We start from the raw sequence: 24,704 nt of genomic DNA, 5'->3' as shown, positions 1-24,704 counted from the left end.
TTTAGATGGTATTATATGTATGTATTAGTTAATCTTTCCATGGACCTATAGGTCAATGATTATGATATCTATCTACCGAGTCGGTCATCATCGCAATAATGTAATTAATACCTCTCTCAATAATGCACGTTCGGCTTCCCATACGTGTATGACCTCAAAGGTTAGACTGGAGTCGCGGCGAGCGAAGCTCTGGACTGCGCACAAGGACACACCACATGTTGTTGATGTTTTTGTTATTATCGTAAAAAAGGCCTAAAGGTTAATTTATAATGCAGAGGTGTTTAAGTAAAGGAAAGCTTCTATTTCAGTGTATAAATTGGTCAACATTTGTAAGGTATGTAGGCCTACCGTTTTAAATTCAGCTAGGCCTAGCCTCTGACTGAGTGAGACCTCTAACTAGGCTAGTAAGTAGCCTAATAGGAGGCTAGGCCTAAAAGCTAGCCTTCTCTGCATGCTGGGTAGGCTAGCTGGCTCTATAGGCATAGGCCCTAATAGGCTAGCTAGGTCTAAGTTAAATTGAGCTAGGCCTGGCCCGAATTACCTTATTATTATCAGTATCTAATAAACTATTACTAACTAGGCCTAGGCCTAGCTACTACGGAGTATGGTCGAAGCGGCCGCCAACCAAAGCGGCCGCCAGTTTAATATCGTCATTTGTATGGAACGCCATGTGCGCTTTAATCTTTGATTGTCGTTGTCAACGCCATGGCCTATGGCGAGTTGAGTTACCGCTGTGTGTATGGTCAAACAAATAAATATAAGCCAAATCATGTACTATCGAATCTTTATATTTCTATAATAATTAAGTTTGCCTGCGGATAAATTAATGTATATTTTATTTGTATTTTAATATTAATAACTAACTAAATATATTTACATTATATATTATCGAATCATTAATAATTTACGTTTGCATCATAATCTACATACTATTGAACCTCTATGTCTCATTTATTACGTACTATTTATTTATTTGTTTATTTTATCCTCTTGACCCGACGTTTCTTGAGCACTCTCCTATCGAATCTTTATACAGTATTGCATTAATAATTTACGTACGGTATTGGCGAATATTTATATCTCATTTACATACTATCGAATCTTCATACAGTATTGCAATAATAATTTACGTACGGTATTGCCGAATCTTTATATCTCATTTACATACTATCGAATCTTTTTACAGTATTGCAATATAATAATTTACGTACGGTATTGCCGAATATTTATATCTCATTTACATACTATCGAATCTTCATACAGTATTGCAATAATAATTTACGTACGGTATTGCCGAATCTTTATATCTCATTTACATACTATCGAATCTTTTTACAGTATTGCAATATAATAATTTACGTACGGTATTGCCAAATATTTATATCTCATTTACTATCGAATCCTTATACAGTATTGCATTAATAATTTACGTACGGTATTGCTGAATCCTTGTATCTCATAGAATCTTTTTACAGTATTGCAATAATAATTTACGTACTATTAAGGTATTGCCGAATCTTTATATCTCATTTACATACTATCGAGTCTTTATACAGTATTGCATTAATAATTTACGTACGGTATTGCCGTATATTTATATCTCATTTACATACTATCGAATCTTTATACAGTACTGCATTAATAATTTACGTACGGTATTGCCGAATCTTTATATCTCATTTACATCAAATCTTTATACAGTATTGCAATAATAATTTACGTACGGTATTGCCGAATATTTATATCTAATTTACATCAAATCTTTATACAGTATTGCATTAATAATTCATGTACGGTATTGCCGAATCTTTATATCTCATTTACATCGAATCTTTATACAGTATTGCAATAATAATTTACGTACGGTATTGCCGAATATTTATATCTCATTTACATCGAATCTTTATACAGTATTGCAATAATAATTTACGTACGGTATTGCCGAATATTTATATCTCATTTACATCGAATCTTTACAGTATTGCATTAATAATTTACGTACGGTATTGCCGAATCTTTATATCTCATTTACATCGAATCTTTATACAGTATTGCAATAATAAGTTACGTACGGTATTGCCGAATATTTATATCTCATTAATTTACATCGAATCTTTACAGTATTGCATTAATAATTTACGTACGGTATTGCCGAATCTTTATATCTCATTTACATCGAATCTTTATACAGTATTGCAATAATAAGTTACGTACGGTATTGCCGAATTTTTATATCTCGTTTACACTGTACTATCGAATCTTGGTTTTTATTGATTAGTAATAGGGTGTGTTATACATTTAAGTGTTATTCCATTGTAATACATTGTTTGTGTTTTCAATGAAGCAACGTGAAGACGAAAACGCGACCTTCTACAGCACTATTCCTGGCCGGCCGCCAGTCGAGTTATTAGCAGAAATTCACGTAATTAATTACCGTACCGTACAGGCACTTGCGTCTTATTTTAGTATTTAAAACTAATTTTAAATTGATCAATATTTATATATCTGAAGGTATAAAACAATTTAGGATATTAAATAAATAGATTGATGTCATCATGTTATTGTAATTAAATTATGTTTGCGAACACGTACTACTTACAGTAGTTACTTTACTAATATATTAATATACAATAACAAATATATATATTTTGATTTGATATATTTTATTGAAAAAATATATATATTATTCTTAATAATTGGCATATTATATATTATACAATAAAAACACCACAATGTTTTTTATTGACTTTATTAAACATATATATCATTTAGAACAGTTAAAGTAAGCAATCATCGATTCGCCATTTCGTTTAAAAGAAGGTATCACATTCAATCTGTCAAAAAAGAGAATATATTACATAATATTAATAATGTAAGTTGTTATTTACGTCCGAGGAAAAGAAAACCTGACGATCGAAACAATGACAATCAAAAATGACAAAACAACGACAATCAAAGCGCACACGGCGTTCCATACAAATTACCGTTATTGAACTAGCGGCCGCTTTGGTTGGCGGCCGCTTCGACCGTAATCCGCTACTACTAGCCTTCTAGCCTATAGCTATAGTAGGCCTAGTAGTAGGCCTACTCTAGGCTAGGCCTAACCTACTACTACCTAGTCTTAGGCAAGGTTAGGCCTACTCCTAGTTAGACTAGCTAGTTAAGTCTACTACTACTAGGCCTACAATTCGGCCTAGCTCCCTAGGCCTGGTATCTATCTGCATTTTTACCTTGAAAGATTAAAAACAATTAAATTATTCAATATGACTACTTTCCTTTGCGGTGTGTTGTTATGGCATTTCAAACCAACACAATTTTAGTATGTAATTATATATTATTTTCATGACACAATAAACCTAAAGACCATGAACTTATGTACTAGGACACCACCCTAATCACTACGCGAAATGTTGTAAAAGACGCACTGGGCGTTGGGTGTCACGAAACCTAAGACCACGAAAGCTAAGACCCCTAAGACCTAAGATCACGAAAGCTAAGACCCAAGACCTAAGATTACAAATATTTATCTTTCGCACCTGCCTTGTATTTTAACTCCCAGCATTTATTCTGAATACCACACCTTAGAATTGGCACTTTCATGAAAAAGAATCACATAAATAGTAACAAATACATTTTTAAATTGATGATTGATGATTTTACAGACGTTTTTCTCGCAAACAAAATACAGTAGGCCTACCCCATGTTCAATGTTTTTGTTTCTATGGAACGTCAAAAGAGCAAAAATTATATATAGAGAGCTGAAAACTCTGTGGAGTCCATCTACAGTGTGGATGGAACAATGTAAAATTAAAATTGTAATGATAATAGTATAATCATGCAAGTACGAAGAAATAAATACTGGCAAATAAATTTTAATTTAAAAATCATGATAAGTTTTTTTGTTTCGTTTTCTTTCTGTTTTTATACTTGTACTATTATTATTGCTCTTTTGGCGCTCCATAGAAACAAAAACATTGAGCATGGGGAGCTCAAGGAGTTACAGTATACAGTACAAAGAAACACGTCTGTAAAATCATCGGAAAATCATCAATTTAAAGGATTTATTTATTTGTTTTTATGTGTTTCTCCTTCTAAAAGTACTTATACAGTAAGTCCTAATTTTAAAGTGTGGTGTTCAGGATAAAGTTAGTCAACAAATTTGGAGTCAAAATACAAGAAAGGCAGGTGCGTAAGAAAAACATCCTCTGAACCAACACAATGGAGTAAATATATACCAACAAACAACCCGTCAAGTTTGTTGTAAAGAAAAAATATACATTTACTCAACGGTCGAAAATAATGTGAGTTTATCTATGTTTTGCGTTAGTATTAAATTATATTTATGGTAATAAATGAAACCTACTGTGTTTAAAATTATGTATGGATAAACAAGTATTGTTTTTAAGGTTTAGTATATCTTAGAATTTGTAATCTTAGGTCTCGGATCTTAGCTTTCGTGATCTTAGGTCTTAGGGGGTCTTAGCTTTTGTGGTCTTAGGTTTCGTGACACCCACTGGGCGTTTCATAGAAATTACCGGCGGCTCAACTTGTCGGCGGCCCAACCGGTCATATGCGTATCTTAGTTAGTAACTAGCTAGGGACAGGGTAACCCTGTAGTAGGCCTACTAGGCTTAGCCTAGTAAGTACGATTGGCAGATGAGCGGGGCCAGACGATCGGGCTTTATAATTGTTCACCATAAAATAAATTAAATGTGTTCTTTCCAAACAAAATAAATAGTACTAAAAACCATCTTTATCGCCGACAATACGCAGCTCAAACACAAGCAGGTAGCCTTTCAGAATGTCCATATTATTTTAGCAAATATGACGACGTCCGTTGCCATGGAAAAAAACGATCGTTCGTCATTCATTTGACACACTATAACGCATACAGTATTTTATTTTAAGGGAATCCCTGGTCAGCAAAAAGCTTGCTTTCTTAGATGATATTGAACAAAAAACTTTTCAATTCTTGTTTTTATAGATTAAAAGAAAAAGCTTCAACAGTAATGTTGAATCAAAAGTTTAGTGTATCACCATGTTTAACTGCAAGTTTCAATACAAGCTCAAGGCTACATGGACTGGAGGAATTTTTTGAAGATGAAGAGAAGAGGGGTGAACAAGTGATTAAACATGGTAATGCACTTGTCAATTGTATGACCCACTATCGACCCCTGGGAGAGTTACTTAATTTTTCTGATGTGCATCCATGGCGCACCTCTCCTGGGGGTCATATAGTAGGTCATGCAAAAGTGCATAATTACTGTATTGTACCGTAGTATTTGATATTTTGTCTTTTGTTTGTATGTCTCATAAATATCAATTTTCTGTGGTAATCTTAAAGATGTTTTGTCCCCCAAAAACATGAAAAATGAAGATTAATTAAATCAGACTTTTGAATAGGTTTTTTTGTAGTTTTAATAAAGTTAATCACGTCCGTAGAAAAAAAAGAAGAAAAAAATTAATGTTTTCACTTATAAAATGACAAAATAAATGGTTAAATTCATTGGCTGGCAGTCAATTTGACTATTTTTTGCTTTAAATTACAGTTTTTTTCAGGTAAATACATTTTTTCGATCTAATTTTTGGTCGAAGCGGATAAATATTATGTGATATTAAAATGGTATATTCAACAATAAAATGTTTAATCATTATTTTTTCATCATTTCAATACATCTTTAACTCTCCAAGACCTCCCAACATTCTCAGTGGTCTCAACCTCTTAAACAAAACTTTTCTCTAGATTTCAATTTTTGATTTAGAATTTCCAAATCATAATCAGAAACCAGTGTGAAATATTCTGCCTAACCGCTATCAAATTCTTAAATAAGCTATTTTTTAACTGACTAATCATTACATTTTTTTTTTTCAAGGAAGGGCATGGTCAATAGAAGAGTTACGACTGAAGGATAATGCTGACTTACATAAACTATGGTACATTAAGATTATTATTATTATAGATAGAGTTCAGATACTAAATAAATGCTATTTCAACATAGTGCCTGACACTAGATATATAACAATCTATGTTTCCTAATATAAATTATGAAACCGTTCATATTAATTATAGTTCTTATAGCATTAATATAGATAAATATTGCTACTATAGTATAAAAGTTTAGGAAAATGATTTATTTATTTATTCTTTATACTGGGTAGCCTCTTCAGTCTAAGACTGTTCTCCCAGAAGGACCAGTGTATATGATGAGTTTGTGACAGTGCCTGTTGTGTGTAATATACTACACCGGAGTAACTCCCTACTGGTCTCGAAAGATGTACTAGGTTCTTTAAAGTGAACATGAGCCAAAAATGTACACTAGACCTATGGTTCATAGTCTTTATCCGAAAAGACTTGTTCTACCACCAGAATTATTGAGAGAGTGAGCTTCGAACCTTTGCTGATGTTATGGCTACGTAATTACGGTTTCACTGTCTTAACCACTCGGTCACTCACTTGCCTTGTCCACAATGTTGAATTATTTTTGCAGGTACATTCTGTTAAAAGAACGCAACTTGTTGTTTACATTGGATGAAGAGTGCGAAAGATTAGACAAAATTATGCCAAGCCCAGAAAGACTAGAAAAGGTAGAAACATGCTTTGTTTGGTGCCAAGACACTTCAGTCTTACTCTGAACCTAGTAGGCTGCAAGTCTTAATTGACATTTGATTAACAAACAAGTACACTTGTAATATATTGACTGACTGTGGGTTTCAATTCCAATACGCCTTTTACACTGCCAGAAAAAATGCAGAGTTGATCCGGAATTGTGTAACCCGAGTTGTACCCGGGACGCACACAGAAATGCGTGTTGATATTTTGCAGTGTAAATACACACAACCCATACATGTTATTCCCTGGTTAAAGCCCGGTGCACACAAGAGCTTTCGGCTGAGCCAACTGGCACAAGTAACACTTGGCTCACTAAAAAATTTGCTGCAAACTGTGATCGTGTTCTATCTATCACTAAACACCTTCAGTATGCGATTTTTTGATTGGATAATTACTCGGTACGCTATACGGCACGCGCTAACATATTATAATAAATCAGAACATCAGTGGAATTTTTTAGTGAGCTATCTGCTCACGTTTGATGCACACTTGAGGAAAATGGCATGCATGGCAAACAATATTAAACACGATAGATATTTTCCTCAGCGGCACACGTTGCCGGCGCCTCACGAATTCCCGGCGCACACTGTGAGTCAAGTGTTACTCGTGCCAGTTGGCTCAGCCAAAAGATCTAGTGTGCGCCGGGCTTAATGAATCAGGTGTGAAAAGGAAGTTTATCCGGACACGACACAGGTTTTTTATAAGCTCGGCAGTGTAAAAGGGGTACTAGTATTCCAATATGATTGTATAGAAAAAAAGAAAGCAAATACAGTAGGACCTTTATTTTACGTACCTTTATTTTACGTACCTTGATTTTACGTACCTTTATTTTACGTACCTTGATTTTACGTTCCCTGGATTTTACGTTCCCTGGATTTTACGTACGCATAAAATAACCAATGATAAAGTGAAGGTCCTACTGTAACACAAACTTTGCTATTTTCCTTGATACAGTATTATATAAACTAATTCTTGATACAGAGATGAAATTGAGTCCAACATCAATAATTAATATTAATTTATATTGTCATTTCCTTCTGGAAGGTTGACGATTCAATGAATGCACTAGAGAGGGTAATTAAGGAAAGAAATACCGCTGTGAATGAGCTTGAAACAGGGTACAAAAGAGGTAAACCTGGACGGTGGATCGCCTCTCCCTTGGGGTACAGACGATATGCCCATGCTCGAGAACATTATGTTCCACTTCATGTCAACAAAAAGGTAAGAAAATTAATGGTACTGTTAAATACATTTATGTGGTTCCATGACTACAACCAAACCAAGAATAGAGCTTCGAAGTGCCTTAAACCTGTGTTTGGAGTACCTGTACATCTGCTCGGCCACTTAACTTAATGGTTGATGTCAATAAAAATGATTAGATATGATTACATAAATTGATTTATTGTGTTTTACAGATTGCACGCAAACGAAACTTTTATTATCCTTGGACCCAAGCTTATAAAATGATCTACCTAGAGCAGGCTCTGAAAACTTTCAAACGAGAAGCAACTCGGGAACGTAATCGGATACGCAAGCTGAAAAAACGATTTCCTGATGCTGATATTGATTAATATTAACTGTTTTGTTACATTATTTTTATCAAATTATCTTCAGAGGCAGAAGATAGCCCATGAATCTGTACTGCATTCACACAATTATAAATAGAATATATTCAGAAGTTCTTATAAGTAACATTACATTGTGATGACAATTTGTTTAAATGTTTCTATATAAGAAACTACTTTATAATAAATAAGAACAGATGTACTGAACTTTAAGAATAGTCGTTGTGTTCATGTTTCAGTTTTAGTAAGCTAAAATAAATTCCACAGTATTTACCATACCGATTTTTTTTCTGTCTGCTCTTATTGTCTTCTGCTGGAGAAAAATCCTGATTTATCTTCCGGTTTCAGTATCCAAGACTTGGACCTATACATAAGGATACTGTATCCTATAATATAAAGGACCTGTATGATGACAACATTTAAATGTGCCTGAAATTTGTTTTCAAAATTATGTACAGTGTTGTTTCTACTGAAAGTGAAAAACATAGCCCTATGGTTCTAGCCTATCAGCGTATTATTTAATCATTGCTCAACACATATTAAAAGTTATAAATACTGTAATGAGATCGAAGTTCGCATTGAAATGAATTCACTTACGCAAAGCTGTAATTAAAGTATTACTGCAACGCCCAGATTTGTCACCAAAGACGTTCCATATCTGGACGTTTCATAGCTGACACAAGTTATGCATGAGTGGTTCTCGAGAGCAAAAAGTAGACATGTGTGTGAGGCATCTTTGTTGTCTATTTTGATGTAATTTAATTGAAGTACTAAATAGTCTGAACCATGAATGGTATGTCTATTAAATCAGTGGTTGTTTAATTAAGTCACAATGTGTAAAGAATGTTTTTTAATACACACATTTTAGAATTATACTATTTATAGGCTAGGCCTAGATCTATCCTCTATCTAGAGGCTCTAGGCCTAGTTAGTAGGCTAGGTCTGTTCTGATGCAGAGCAGGGCAAGATAAGAGAACAGAATGAGACTCCTCAGCTAAGAAGAGTTCTAAACTAGGCCTAGCTTTAGTAGGCCTATCTTGGTGGTAGTAAACTGGCATACTACACTTCACTAGCCCCTAGAGGAGAGGATCACTTGTTGGTTATTAGTATGCAGTAGTAATAGTATGTAATGTAAAGTAAAAGCCAGATCTATTCTATCTCTTATCTATAACTTTTGACATTTTTTTGTTAACTAGCTAGGCCTAAAAAGGCCTATCTATGTTGTGACTGTCAGTGTCATTCATTCTGTCTGATACTATACTAACTAGAGTTGTAACTCGACCATTTGATCAGAAGTTGGTCATCCCTGTAATTGGTTAAAAGTTTTTTGTACCCCACTACTACAATTTTTAAATTGTAAACTTATGTTGTTACATAAGTTTTTTAATTGAAATTGCATTTATCATTATTTCCAGCACAACCACAAGCGCCTCCAAGTCAAGTTGCCACTGTTAATAAGGATGAGGTCTTCAAAGAAGCATTTCAACGTTTACGTCCTGTCTGTGTTGCAATGACCAAGCAAGCTAATTGCAGCCAAGCTAAAGCATTACTGCACATACTAGAGAATCAAAATTGTTGCACACTTCAGCATCTTCAGCAGTATATACTTTTCCCATTACGAGTTATCCTGCACAATCCAAAAACTAAGTAGGTCCAGACCTCCCAAGTTTCTATATTTCAAGACTCCCGTCTTCCCCTAGCTACGTGTAGTTTCTCCCACCAAGTACAATTCCCCTAAAAAAAAAAATTCCTGCAATGCATTAATTTACCATTATTAATTTAGGCTCCTTTTAGTTAATAATGTAATGTTGAAAATGCTTAGGAAAACACATTAAAAAACAAAACAAAACGACGAACATATTAAGGAAGTGCATCCCAATTTTTGCAATAGATGCTGTGTGCCTAATAATTGTTATTAGTACCATATTATTTAAAAGTATTCCTAAAATTATATCATGTACGTAATGGTTTGGCCACTTTTATAAAGAATCTTGGGAATTTCATTTTCCCAAGTTGAGAATCTCGGGAATTTCATTTTCCCAAGTTGGGAACTTTTGAACGATTAGTTTACTTGTAAATATAAATTGATTATAAAACTATGATTTTAAAATATTAAAGAATATTTTATATATGTTTCTATTTATGATTCTGTTTTTTAGAAAGGAAGATTTGATAGAAGTCACGTTAAAATGTCTTTTGGAGTTATTTAAGAAAACTTCAATAAACAATTGGCAACTGTTCTTTGACTATTTCCAGCTACTATGTGTGTTGCTAAGCACCAGTATTCAACCAGATTCAGGTACAGTTCTTACAACATGTAGTTATCAAATCCAATAGAATTTGAACAATACCATGAAAGTTCCAGTGGTCTATTTGGTTAGAACATCTGCATATAAGCGGATAAGCTGCTGACCCAGTCGAACATGACATTTGTAGGGATACCTTGTACAGTTCTAGAATTTTTATATTTACAGATGGCATTCCTGAGGAAATCCAACTAAATGTCGTCAAATGTTTACAAAACCTGATTCAGAATGCTGATTCAAGGTAAGAATGGGTTGTGGAATTTATTTATTCTTTCTTTATTCTGCAGGCACTTTCAGTACTAGTGCACTGATATTCAAAGTGGTACAGTAATTGGAAATATAATAAAGTAAAGACAAAGACTAATGAAAATTATAAATAGAGAAAATATACATTAAAAATAGAAAAGAAAGAAGAAAACTTAGTTTAAATGTTGCGCAATAATTGTATTTTGGAATGAAGTTATTTAATATTTATATTGATACATACTTATTAATTGACAAACAACATCATCTTGTTAAAAAGGACACACATAATGATAATCTTGAGAACAATATATCTCATTATCATATTTTCAGTTCAGTATAAAAAGCATAGAAGGATTTGGTGGTGGAAATGAGAACAATCTTTACAAAACAGCCCCCTTCCCACCTCTATATACGGCCATACTATGTTGAGTTAAGCTTGAGGGCAATAATTACTACTTTCACCTACATATCTCACCTGCGCCACAAAAAAGTACAGCAGTTTAATACTTGAGGCAGACCTGTACTGTATCCTATTTTTATAAAAAATTTTTCTGTTATTCTTCAGCACACTAATCAGTTTGTATAGTGTTGAATATCTAGCCAGTGTTGGCCATGCCGTCTCTGTGCTAATAAATGTAGCAGAGCACCAGAAACTGCACACGCTCAGATTGCAGGCATTATCTTGCTTATCCTGTCTTTGTCAAGGTAATATTATTATAGTAAGCATGGAAATTAAATTGTTCCTGAATGATACAATACAGGATATACAGTATTCGGTACTTTTTTGCAGATGATGCAGATATCAAACCTGATTTAACTCGTCAGATTGGAGACCTATTTGCATCGTTTCTTCCTGGCGCCTCATCTTCTCTTGTCAAGATCATAATAAATGAGCCAAAAGTGGCTAAGGTAAGACAGCATGTGAAGACATTTTATTCTTTGCTTCTCAGTTTAAAGGGCACACATGCAATCACAATCAAGAATTCAGTTGATTCGTCAATGTGATTGGTCACATTATGTTGCAATAACGTTCTGGGGTTGCGAACTAATGGCCAATTTACACACACAAGTGGTAACGGTAATAAAAATATAGAATCTGTTATCTCTTATGACTATTTACACAAAGCGCAGAGCAGATGGGCGGTTTCTGTTCAGGATAGATACAGATTCTATGTGGATCAAACTACGCGGTTTTAACGCTTATCGCTCTCCTGTGTAAATTGGCATTTTGCTTAAACTTTTTATTCTATGGGTTGAAATGACAAACAAAAAGAATTTTAACATGACTATTTTCTTTTCTTAGTATGCGTTACACACATGGGGATGTATTCTTGTAAAGGTACTTGATGACTCCGGAGTCAGTGAAGCCCTGATATCAGCAACAAAATGCAGTGATGAACCAGTACAGAAGTTTATGATCATCAGAGATTCATCATGGTTAGAGACGACTGCACCAAAGCTTAGCATTTTGCTTAAGAAGGCCAGTGTGGCTGCTCAGTACGACAACTGGAGAGTACGTCTGGAGGTGGCTGAATTTGTCAATAGGCTATTGCACAACTGTAAGAGGTAAATGGTTTTTTAATATATCAGTAATAACAATAAATATAATATTTGGTATACAAGGTATACTAGACTCCAGGACGAGTATCACCTACGTGTACAGCGACATAATGTTATGTTTTATGTCACTATTTTATTTAAACAACAGGAGCCTGACTGAAAGTATTTCTACTCTGATTGAAGTGTTAGTAGGTTTGACTGCAGATTCATATCCACAAGTTGCTGACTCAAGTGCTGTAATACTATCCTCTATCCAGAAGGCCTTCCATGAGAATAACTGCAGAGATATCACAGAGATACTGGAAGAAAACCTCTTTGCTTTGACCACTTCTCTGCCTCGAATCATCATGGTTGCAGGTATTTAATCATTTTTAATTCGAATATTCTGTTTCTTTGATATTTGATTTGTTTTGTATCACATTTTGTGTTGGCTCTTAAAACTCTGTCTACACTATCAAATTAGTTTAACAAAAATATGATATGCCCAAATATGGTAGTGATATGACATCATCATGTCCATATATGGGCATACCAAATTTTGTTGTCACATAAAGTTTGATAGTGTAGACAGTAATTAGTGTAAATGTTTTCATGCTCAGGTTTTTATAAACTTAAATGTTTTACTTCATGGCCAAAATGATACTATTAGTAATAATAATGACCTTGCCTATCCTTTAACATTGCTTTATGATTGAAGCAGCCGTTAACTGAAGTTGTATTATAAGGCATTCAATAAATGACTAAAATGTTTCATGCATTAAAAGCCTGTCTGTCTGGCTCCCCATCCAATTCATTAACATTCATTATTTGTCATTTACGAACTACTGTACTGTACAATTATCTTATATATCTATATATAAATTTACGTAAGGGCAAAATTCGGTAAATCGCTCGTTATTTCTAGAATGTTTACTCGATGGTATATAAAGTTGGTTCGTACTTTCGGTACTGATTTTAACCACCTGATGTAACCCTGTTTACTAATTAAATTGAGTTCGATAATTAGTTATTGACGATTAAAACGAATTTAGGTTCAACGATTTGCCCCAAATAGGGGTGTTTTTTGATGGTGGTATACACTGTCTAATGGATGTCCGTCTTGAAAAATACCCCCAGACAATAATACGAGGATGCTTCGCATTTTCCTATCTCCTCCTACGATAATTGTTTTTAATGGCTGAAAACTGGTTGAACAGCTCGAGTATAGCATCATAATGTTGAAGACAGGCCGATTTTCTTTAAAAAATACTATTTTGATAGATTTAATATACGTTTATACAAATGTATTGATTTGCGATGAATGGAACATTCCAATCTCTGTTCCACAAGTGTCTATTCCCTCAGGCGTCGTAAAGGCAAGTACAGGTACTGTATACTCATAACAGAAATTTGATCCATTTTTTTTTCAATCTGTGCTGCAGAGGTTGGATATAAATTTTTTTTAAACGGATAATGAGCTAGCGTTTTCACTCGCCGTATATTATGTACACGTCTTTATTATTGCAGTTAAACCACCCATATCATCACCCTGCCCTCACTGGCATGAGTAGCGTTGTAAAACCAGTAGAGGATAGGCCTACGGTACATCACATGCCCTAAACGCAGAACAACTTTGGTGGGTAGGGGGTGGGTAGGGTAGGAACCAACTTAAGTTTGAATTTGCTCTAAGGAACAATTGAAAACCATTAGGCCTACTAATTAAGTTGAGTTAGATAATTTAATATTTATTGACGATTAAATCGAATTTATGATTTTCCCCAAATAGAGGTGGTTTTCACAAATTGTTTTACATTATATAAACATATATACGTTGTAGTGATGTATCGTTACATGTACTGTACTATTTCAATCGACTATGACGGTGATAGTTTCAACAAAGTATTAAATCGCAATGTTTTATTGTGTTTAGTGGTATATTATTTGTAAAACATGAAAACAATTAATATTTCGTTAATAAATGGGTAAAGAATATATTTAAAAATTGTTCCTCTTTGCACCCATCCTCTTCCCTATCCCTCAACCCAAATGTTACATACAAAACACAATTTAAGTTTGTTTAAATTTGACTTAAACAATTGGTCTCATTTTGTGACAAGTTTCTCTTTCGGAAGTATCCCAGGGTACTAATTTTACAGTACATAAATCACAGTGTCTATTTATTCGTTCCTGTAAACGACATGTATTATTGTCCTGCGGTACGTACATTTGAAATCGCCAGTTTTTTTAACGCTGAAATTATTATGTATTCGAGAACCATCTGTGGGCACGACCTAGATGGTACGCGAGCGAAGCGAGCGTACCATCTAGTTATATATAATTATAAACAATTTGATTTTTAAATTTAGATGATGCTGAGAAGTTAGCAAGGTTGAAACTGTTAATGAGTTACATTGACCTACTTGGTAAATATATTGCTCTTTTGTTCATTTCTTTAACATATTTTGCTATTTATAAATCATTGTATTAAAGTTACAATGTATTTTTAAATATAGCATTCACAATTTACCCATGGGGTTTTATATCGTGTTGTATATTTCTGTCACCAGGTGTGAAACTTTCTCCTATGCTGCGCTCTTCGTCACATTTAAAACGTTTGTCACTATGTCTAATGACAGTGCTCGAGTTTGAAACTGATGACATTAAAATAACACAACAGAAAAACCTATATCATGGTATGTAATGTATTCTGATAGTTTAAAAAAACATTTGCAATACTTTTCTTAGTTCACAAGTTAAATTAAATAAAGCTCTGTCTGCACTATCAAACTATCAACAAAATGTGCCCAATTATGATAGCGATATGATGTCATCATGTTCATATATGGGCACATTTTTTGTCACATGAAGTTTATAGTGAAACAGAGCTTAAGAAAAAAGACCACTTTTTTTTTAAATAAGTTATTTGATTTAAATTTCCTCTTTTTTACCTTATAGATGGTCCTATAAATCTAAGTTCAGATGAAATGCAATGGAATACAGATAGAAGATTTAAAAGATTTAATGACAACAAAATTGAGGAAATGCTGAAGAAAATGTGCAAATATTTAGCTAAATATGGTATGTATCATAACTATTTACTTATTAATAATAACGCGGTGGTTAGGATTCCGCCATCGGAACTCAACTGCCTATTGTAACAGAAACTAAAACTTAAAACCTAAACCTAAAAAAAAACATCCCTCTAGGCAATGGTGGGTAAAGACAATGATGGATAAAGACAGGAATAAAAGATTTTTTAATAAAATTTTTTATTTATAAAAAATAAATGTTTTTAAATTGATCGAGAATTGAACCTACAAAACCACTATACCCTAGCCGCAGTACCACACCACTAAGCCAGCCAACCTGTCGAAAAAATTGGTGTTAAACTTTGTACATGAGGTTATAAAAATGTGCATGCATGAGCGATTTTCAATTGCGGTGGTTCTGAACCACTTTGTAATAATAAATGTTAAGATCCAAAAGGTAGGTGGAATGTCAATGGTATAACGTTTATCATGGGGTGGGTTTTATTTTTGTGCAGGGTGACTTACAATACCTGCATACAACACTACTGTACATATATCAATGTTTTGAAATTGTTTTAGGTGAGCTTGATGTGCTTGTGGAATATTTTGTTGATTTGTTTCTTGAGTCATCTATCTACCAGAGGCAGGCTGTATGGGTGTTAAATGAACTAATAGCTGGTTGTCCATTTCCTCATCCAATCTCAAGAACATGTATGACGTAAGAAATAAGAAAGTTTTTAAAACTAAAGCTTTACTTTAAAATATATAGACTGAAAACAAAATAGCAGGTAGCAAATTTATGATGATATGCTGGTGATAAGAAAAGCATATATCTTGAAATAATTTCATTTGGATACTGATATTGTAGGGAAGAATTTTTTTTGATCCATTAAATTGAAAAAAATGTACTAAAAATGGTACTTACAACAACGTTTTGCTTTCTCAAGTAGACTATTGATCTTTGTTACTGTCTGGTCAATACGTCAACGTTGTTGCATCATTTTTTAGTACTTTTCGATTTCATTGGATCATCAAAAAAGACAAATTCTCTATAAAGCATACTTTTATTAAAATTCTCGGTGTAATTTAAATAATATTTTAATTAATCTATGTTTTATATTGATTTATATTTAGTACATCTAGTGTGAAATAAAAGTTATTAATTTTTTTTTTTATTTAAATGTTTTTCTAGTCGACTTATAAATGAGTATTTATCGTCATCTGCATGGGGTACACAAAGTAATCAAGTGAGCCCTGTAACAGATACAGTCTCAACCACACCCCTTACAACGAAAAACAGCATGGTATTGTTGAGTTGTCTCTTATTAGAAGGTTTAGCTGTGGCTGCAAAGGTAACTGTTGACAATATCCTACCGTAAACTTTAAAAAAGAAGCCCATTTTCGAAAAGAAGCCCCTCTCTTCAGTTTGCAAAAGTAATTTTAAAAGAAGCACATCTCGAAATGAAGCTCACTTAAGAGTCCTAAAATAAGAAGCCCATACTAGGCTTTTTTTAAAGGTTTTAGTGGTAGCTTATAAATACTCTCTTAATACCATACTAACTCATCTTGAGCGAAAATTGGTCAAATTTGTGGATAGGCCAAAGCTATAGGTAGTTTATGAAACTCACACCTATAAATTATTTTGTAAGATTTGCATTTTTAATAATGTGTTTTTCTTTTACGTCTTAATTGTTAGGTTATGAAGAATGAGTTTGAGCTTTTTCTGATTAGTACACTCTATCCTGTACTTGTGAAGGTATCTGACAGCAATATGCTAATAAGGTAATGTTATCCTAACAAAAATAGATCAGATTAAATAGATTAAAGTATAAATAAATAAACATACAGTAACCAAAAGAACATTGTGCAAGAATTGAACCAACAACTCTCACCTGACAAACCAGCACTACACCACTGCACCAACCAGTCAATTGAACAATACTGCCAATCGGCATATATAATACTCCTGCTATGCTAAAAGGAACATGATCGATCAACCAAAACTCAGCTGACATTAAGAAATCAGATGAAGTTGTTAACAACGCACTTACAAATAAACTTAAAGTTATTATGTCAGATGTTAGCCACCACCTTAACCAGTACATTACGTTAAGCCGGTCTGGGCGCATTACATATCCTCGCTGGAACACTGAACGTCTACGTAGATTCTTTCTCCCATCTGCTATGAGGCATTTTAATATAATGTGAAAAAGATAAACGCAATAAGTATTTTAGCTGTTTTTTTAACTCAATTTGTATTTTTTGTGCCCTGTTTTAACTTTTTATATGACATCTTGTTCTCAGTTTTATGTGATTTTGTTCTTTTTTACTGTTTGTGCGACAATGTTTTTAGACAATTTTAATGTGTGTACTTTCAGCCAAAGTTTCAAGCCATTCATGAGTTTGACAAAGTTTATTGAATTAAATTGGAATTGACATAATTTCTATACTTTCAAACCCTACTGCATCTTCATGTAAATAGATTGCTATTTTTTGTTTAAGTTTACAAAGTGTTTATGTTTTCTTAATAGTCAATCGGCTTATAAAACCGTGAGAGCATTCTCAGAAGCTTGTAACTACAGGTAAGTGTGTTGTACCTCATTAATAAGAGTAGGAATTTCTTTTTTATTAAGTCAAGATAGTTAAGAAGTACTTAAGTGAAAAATGGATACCTTAAACCAGTTCCTTCTACCTTGTTGAATATACTTTATCATCTAAGATTTCAAAAACAAATATGTAAAACAAATATTTGCTTAGGTCATTTTGAAAACTGACTTGGGTGAAATCATAGACAAAGATAAGATGATTTTGAAGCTTCTGAAATTACTAGTATGTATGTTTGAATTGCAATAGTGTGTTTAACTTGAACAATTTGAGCAAATCTATCTACTGAAATAAAATTCACACAAAGTTCCTTAGTGACACCATTTGCCTACAGACATGTTTTACTTTATCGAACACTACACTTTGTGTGTTCCCTCTAAAACACAGTATCCAACAGTTTCTTGTGGTTAAGCTTATTACTAGATAGATTTATCATCATTATTATTATTGTGTTTTGTATTTCTTTCTAGCGGTATTGAAGAACTGATATATCGAAATGTTGACTATTTACTCGATTGTCTAACTCTGGAATTGCGCCATTCACATTTCAACACAAATGCGCTGTTGGTTTTACAAGCCATGTGCCAACATGGGTAAGAGTTTTCTTTCTTTTTTCGAAGTAACATTTGTTTTCTTCCATTTTCCAACAATAATGGAAACAAAATATAAATATTATATACAGTAATAATAAATGATTTAATTTAACTATATAACTATAAGTAAATAATAACAAAACTGATAGAATTTAGCTGCTGTCGTAAAACTCTGTCTATACTCTCAAACTATTTTTACAAAACAAATGTGATGAAATAATGGTAGTGATATGTCATCACCATGTCCATATACAGTATGGGCACATCACATTTTTTGGTCACATAAAGTTTGATAGTGTAGACAGAGCTTTAGAGTTTCTTGCATTGTAGTCTATACACTTATTGGTGTAGTTAGTATTATCTGTATGTTTCATTCTAGTGGTTCAAACCTTCTTCCCCTCATTCAACAAACAATTAATCAGGTATGTTCTGTATTAATACATTGCCGTACAATACTTTGTCACCTTAAGCTCTGTCTACACTATCAAACTTAAAAAAATATGATTTACAAACATATGGACATGATAACATCATATAAATGCCATATTTTGGCACATCACACTTTTTTTTTTCAAATTAGTTTGATAGTGTAGACAGAGCTTCAGATTTAAGATAACTAACTTAAAGCAGTGTTGAGATCATGTTTACTAAGCAATTTTAATCTGACCCCTGACCTCCACAATCATATTTTTTAGGTACTGAGTTTAATTGGTCAAAATCAGCAAGGTGAACTGAGGTATCTTCTTTGTGTTTGTCAAGCTCTTGTGACTGCCATTAGGAAATGGTTTTGCATATTTACGGTATGTTAAATAATTTTATTGATAATTTTCTTTGATAATACTAATAGAGTAATCTGAATATTTATGAGGCACTCTTTTACCAAACCGATCTGATAGATCTTGGAGAAAAATAAAGTTTTGAGAACAGATTTAAACTGTAGAATATTATACACATATTGTAAGGTAGTGCATTCCAAAGGAAGTGGCAAAAAAAACATTATTATTGGATTTTTATATTTCAGATTATTCTACATAAAGCTGTGTCTTCACTATCAAACTTTATGTCCATATATGGACATGATGATGTCTTATTATTATTATTATTACTACCATACAGGGTATTTGGTCACATCACACATTTTTCTCTCAAACTCATTTGATAGTGTTGGCAGAGTATACTACTATATTGTAGCTGAATAGTTATTATTTTTAATTATTTATTCAATTTTCTGCCATACACAATACAAAGAAGACAAAATAATAAAAGGCAAGAAAAGACCAAACAGGTGCTAAACACCTATGCTAGTTGGTCAATCCAGAACATATTATTTACAACAATAGTGAAATGCATTCTGATTTTTGCTGTCAAAAATTGTTTCATTTTACATTAGGATGAAGATACTAATGAACAAGTTTCTGAAAGTGTGTGTGACTTCATTGTGAAACATCACCGCTTACAACAAGAAAATATCCAGAACAGTAGACCAGAAGCATTGTTAAAAGGAATCGAGGAAGGCACACCAGATATGCAAGAGAAAGCAGACATTAAGGACGATGATGTCATGGAGGATACAAGTGAGAAAGAGGTTATGCATGTGTCAAATATTGTCCAGGTAACATAGTTAATTTGTACTTGTTTGTACGCAGATGATAAATATGTTTGTTGCATTGTATAATCTTCATTTTAACTTCTTTGAACTTATAATTATGATGCTCTGCTCTCACATCATTTAAGCTCTATCTACACTATCAAACATTATGTGACAAAAACCAGAATATGGTAGTGATATCTTGTCATCGTGTCATATATGTCCATACATCACACTTTTTTGGTCAAAATAGTTTGATAGTGTAGACAGAGCTTTATTTTGTCAAATATCTAAAATTCTTCAGTACACTAGTGAATATGAATTTAAAGCACAATGAAAAAAATCGAAAAAAATAGATTAAATAAATTTGAACCATTTTTTGGCTTTTTCATCAACAGATATTGGAAAACTGTGTACATTTATTAGGTATTGACAGTTCTCGGCAACAAACACTAATATTGGATATTGTCATTGAGGGAATCTTCTGCATATCGAGATATCAAGGTTAGTGTTTTTGGAGTTTTCTTACGGTGAGGTTGTATTATATAATAATAATAATATCCTGGAAAACCGAAGTAAGGGATACGCCCTCGTCGCTATCCAGGGATCGGTCTAATTGAACCCCGGTCAGCACCAGTTGTTTCGCCTCCTGCCCCTACTTAAACTAGATCTAAAACAATCTAGGTGGCAAGATGAAGGAGAAAAAAAGAATTGCAGTATTTAACATCATATATCAACTCAGTAAAGACAAGACAAAATGGTGTTTTAGTATAAATAAATCTGGTGAAAGAAGATACCAATCCACGTCTCTTTTGTGTGATAAAAAGTAGCATAACATAAATTTAAAAGAGATACAGGGTACAAGTGTACATTCATTTTTTTCTCAATAGAGATCAGCTTCGACTGAATAGACCACCCTCGTTAAATGTTGTTGAAATAAAAATAAATAAATAAGTATATTATACCTGAACTATTTACTTATTAAAATTGCTTATTTAGCCTCAGTCGCTTAGGGTAGAAACCTTGCGTCTTCAAAGGGTTAAGATTTTAATAGTTTTATTTTTTTTTAAAGATAAACTACTACCTTTGGCTCATCTGTTATGGCCAGTAATTGTGCAACGATTGAATCACGGCAACTTTAATGTGAGAATAAAGGTAAAAGCCACATAACATCCATTAAAAATAATAATAATAACGTACAGTAAACAAAGATGATTGTGTTTCAACACTGTTCTCAATTCCCATCCAAGCAAGAGCTGGGAAAAGCTAAAAAAAACTATTTTGGCAAAGTGACTGAGAGATTGGTTACCAAGCAAATATGTTTACCACTGTGCCAATACTCATTTTCAGTCCTCATCTTAATTTCATTCAGGCTGTGAAATGTGTTACAAGTCTCGCCAATTGTTGTCGTGATTTTCTTAAGAAGCGTGTATTGAAGGACGTTCTACCAAATCTTACACAGTATATTAAACAACAGACTAAATACAGGTAACTATATAAAAAAAAATTTACAACCAAAGACAAATTTATATTTATATATATATATATGAATACTGTACATCTAATTACAATCGTTCTCCAGCTTAAACTGATGAAATTTTGACCCAGCATCAACCAGTAGTGCAAGGCTTACCAGATCCTATATGTACACAGGATCCAATAATTCAAAAGGCATCTTGCTTTAGCAGTGCAGATCAGCAAACCGGAAGACGATTTTAAAATAGTGTACCAAATTCTGTAACATGCACTCATTATGTACACAGGACCGGACGAGGTAATGAGAGTAAAGGCATCTTTCCAAAAGGATGCATGTTGCACAGGCAGGTTCGAACAAATGCTACTCACATGTAATCTATATTATTTCTTTACTTACAGTTTGAAGAAAGATTCATTATATCACCATAAGCTTGAATACAAGCTGCAGCTATCGATTATAAAAAACATTGGACAAATATGTGTTAAGGTATGATACTTAATGTCAGTGACAGCAAATATTTCTTCTTTGTTGACCTAAAAGATGTGCTAATGCATACTTTACATAGTGTACATTATGTGAATGTTAATATGCAGTATATCTTGTAGTGTCTTACTCAGTTCTAAGATACTATCAATGTTTGATGTGAAATTTAAAATACAAATTACAGTTTCTTTTCTGGACACATTTAATAACATGTTTATAACAAAACAAAATTGATTTTTTAATGTTGTGTGTTTATTATATCAAAATATTTGGGAGGAGATAAACATGGAATCTATACCGACTGAATTATTGGTTAACATAACTTGCCAACAATGTAAATTTTTAATGTAAATATCTTGTAGTTCAGCTTTGGAGTTGCAAAGACAATATGAAATAAATCATACACACTGACTTGTTGACCTATTGTATGACCATTATTCTTTCAGAGTGGTATAGATGGGCTTGATGTTTTAAGATTGGCAATTGTTTGTTTGCCGTATCTTGATAGTAATCAACCAATTACTCTTAGAACAGTAAGTATTTTTATTGAATTCTATCTCATTCAGAATGGTCATTGACATTAACTGTTCATTTCCATTCATTTTGAGACTTACATGGGTTTGTAAGGAAAAAACCTGTTTCTGAAGGGTTCACCTGAAGCTAACATTAGGCCTTGTAACAAAGACAATCTATCTAATGTATACTATTATATCATTGTTTACAGAGTACTGAAACACTAATGGAGCAGTTGAAAACAGTGGAATATGACGCAATAGAACTGATGCTTGAAGATTTTAACAGACACAACTCAGAAGTTGGAATTAGTTGAGGATTTAACCTTTTCAGAAGAACACTAAAGAAGAAAACACTGTGCACTCACTTTCATAAAGCTCTGTCTAGACTACCATACTTTTTGTAACAAACAAATGTGATGTGTCCATATATGGACATGACGATGCCATATTACTACCATATTTGGGCACATCACAATTTTTTGTCACATAAAGTTTTATAACGTAGACAGAGGTTTCCGGCAGAGATTTAAGAAAAGAGACTGTTATCGGAGAATTTTGGAGATGGCTATGACATGATATACATCAGTGGTCACAACCACCCAAGCCTCCTGATAATTGAACATTATTGTGAGTCATCTTCCAGCCTCTCCTAAATTAATCCTTTTGCCGACATGGTACTCAACTCTACTGAAAGGAACTAGTTGCATTATATGACAACATTTTGAGAAACTGAATGGAACTGAATAGAATCAGTGTGCAAGCACTTATATCGACACTGGAACCGATTGTAACTGGTCGTAGTTATCTTACGCTCGCATGACATGATTCATAGTATAGGAACCAGTATGCCTGATTGCTTTTTACGGTAAAATCGAACTGATCCCTACTGGTCGCGGTTACCCATACCGCACATGTGACTCGTTTCGAAGTATTCAGTTCCGGAAAAAATAGAACATTGGTAACTGAAAGAAACTATGTGAACATTTTTTGTGTGCCGGTCAGTTGCTCGGAGCACTTATATTAGTTGAGTTTAAGGTTCTTTAAAGGTCTTTTTCTGGATTATTTTGGATATGTTGATAAACATTCCAATAATGTATACATTTATTATTTGTGTTTTACACTACTTGGGCCTAGTTTGTTATAAAGGCTAAACAATATTTTTATTTAATCTGTTTCGGTAATGTTGATGACCTGTATGGTTTTGTAGGTCGTTTCAACAGTATGTCATTTTATGATCACAATAGTTTTAGATAAATACAGTCAACTCTCCTAATACCGGACGCCCTTGGGCTGGCCTAATATGTCTGGTTTCAGAAAAGTCTGTATTTGTGTTTCTAATGGTAAATATAAACTTGGGACATTTTGGATGTCAAGAAATGTCTGGTTTTGGAAAATGTCTTATTTTCAGAGAGTAGGTATTTGGATAGTTGACTATTAAAATGTCCAATGCAATTTAGAGGGATCATATCTTTGACATATCTAATTTTATTTGCATCAAATAAAATCTGTAAAAAAAAAACTACTGTAAAATTTGTCAAATTGTTAATATTCATTTGGTGTTTTTTTTAACTAGAATTAGGGACTATTTATATATATATTACATTCATACACTCACATGAAACAGACAATGGAACAGACTACTGAAAACAGATTTGAGAAAAGTTCTATAAACAGACTTCAGGGAAATCGTAACTTTTGATTAATAGGCTACAATATACTGTAATAATTGTAATATTAAGATTAAATTAGAATGGTAGCCGTATCAGGGTATGTGAATTTAAAAATCAAAACAAATATTTAAAACTGAGAATTTATATTTTTGCAGAAAAACCTTCTCTTGTTGTTCCTAATAGGTGTACAGATTATATTTCTGGTGACCCCGATGATGACCCAATCTCTGATACTGACCAACAAACTTGATTTATTTATAAAGGCCATTAAAGTTGTTGAAGATTAATAAAACTTGAAATAGGCCATTTTATAGTTTTAATAAGTTGTTCACTTCTGTAAAAAAAAAACTAAATTATTATTTCTCTTATAAAAAGACAAAAGAAACGGTTAGTTTTAACCAAAACCATTGATAGACAATTTAATTCTTTGCTTTAAATTACATTTTTTTTATGGAAAATAATTTTTTTTTCGACCAGTT

The 24,704-nt window shown here is 33.0% G+C and overlaps 2 protein-coding genes across 2 annotated transcripts; both read left to right on the top strand.

The window, feature by feature from the left end:
• Positions 1-170: 170 nt before the first annotated feature.
• LOC140044824 (large ribosomal subunit protein uL29m-like) lies at positions 171-8,436 on the top strand. Its single transcript, XM_072089502.1, has 6 exons — positions 171-334; positions 4,985-5,136; positions 5,874-5,934; positions 6,489-6,585; positions 7,655-7,831; positions 8,026-8,436. The coding sequence occupies exons 1-6, from the start codon at positions 270-272 to the stop codon at positions 8,179-8,181; spliced, it is 708 nt and encodes a 235-aa protein (XP_071945603.1). The 5' UTR covers positions 171-269; the 3' UTR covers positions 8,182-8,436.
• A 447-nt stretch (positions 8,437-8,883) lies between these two features.
• LOC140043999 (TELO2-interacting protein 1 homolog) lies at positions 8,884-24,493 on the top strand. The gene is made up of 25 exons (XM_072088482.1): positions 8,884-8,968; positions 9,591-9,822; positions 10,335-10,474; positions 10,650-10,722; positions 11,293-11,432; positions 11,518-11,636; positions 12,031-12,293; positions 12,436-12,644; positions 14,633-14,689; positions 14,834-14,959; positions 15,222-15,344; positions 15,875-16,013; positions 16,488-16,647; positions 16,992-17,077; positions 17,827-17,877; positions 18,370-18,492; positions 18,872-18,914; positions 19,188-19,292; positions 19,883-20,104; positions 20,479-20,584; positions 21,153-21,235; positions 21,453-21,568; positions 21,956-22,043; positions 22,487-22,573; positions 22,765-24,493. Exons 1-25 carry the CDS (start codon positions 8,962-8,964, stop codon positions 22,867-22,869), a joined length of 3,003 nt encoding a protein of 1,000 aa, XP_071944583.1. The 5' UTR covers positions 8,884-8,961; the 3' UTR covers positions 22,870-24,493.
• Positions 24,494-24,704: the final 211 nt, after the last annotated feature.

Source organism: Antedon mediterranea, chromosome 3, assembly GCF_964355755.1.
Source record: "Antedon mediterranea chromosome 3, ecAntMedi1.1, whole genome shotgun sequence".
NCBI lineage: Eukaryota > Metazoa > Echinodermata > Crinoidea > Comatulida > Antedonidae > Antedon > Antedon mediterranea.
This window is presented reverse-complemented; position numbering and strand designations above follow the sequence as displayed.

Coding starts and splice junctions, on each gene's coding strand:
- LOC140044824 (XM_072089502.1), top strand. CDS start 270: ATGCAGAGGTGTTTAAGTAAAGGAAAGCTTCTATTTCAGTGTATAAAT. Junction 5,935..6,488: donor GCTGACTTACATAAACTATG/GTACATTAAGAT, acceptor TTATTTTTGCAG/GTACATTCTGTTAAAAGAAC. Junction 6,586..7,654: donor GCCCAGAAAGACTAGAAAAG/GTAGAAACATGC, acceptor TCCTTCTGGAAG/GTTGACGATTCAATGAATGC.
- LOC140043999 (XM_072088482.1), top strand. Junction 9,823..10,334: donor CTGCACAATCCAAAAACTAA/GTAGGTCCAGAC, acceptor TCTGTTTTTTAG/AAAGGAAGATTTGATAGAAG. Junction 21,236..21,452: donor ACTTTAATGTGAGAATAAAG/GTAAAAGCCACA, acceptor AATTTCATTCAG/GCTGTGAAATGTGTTACAAG.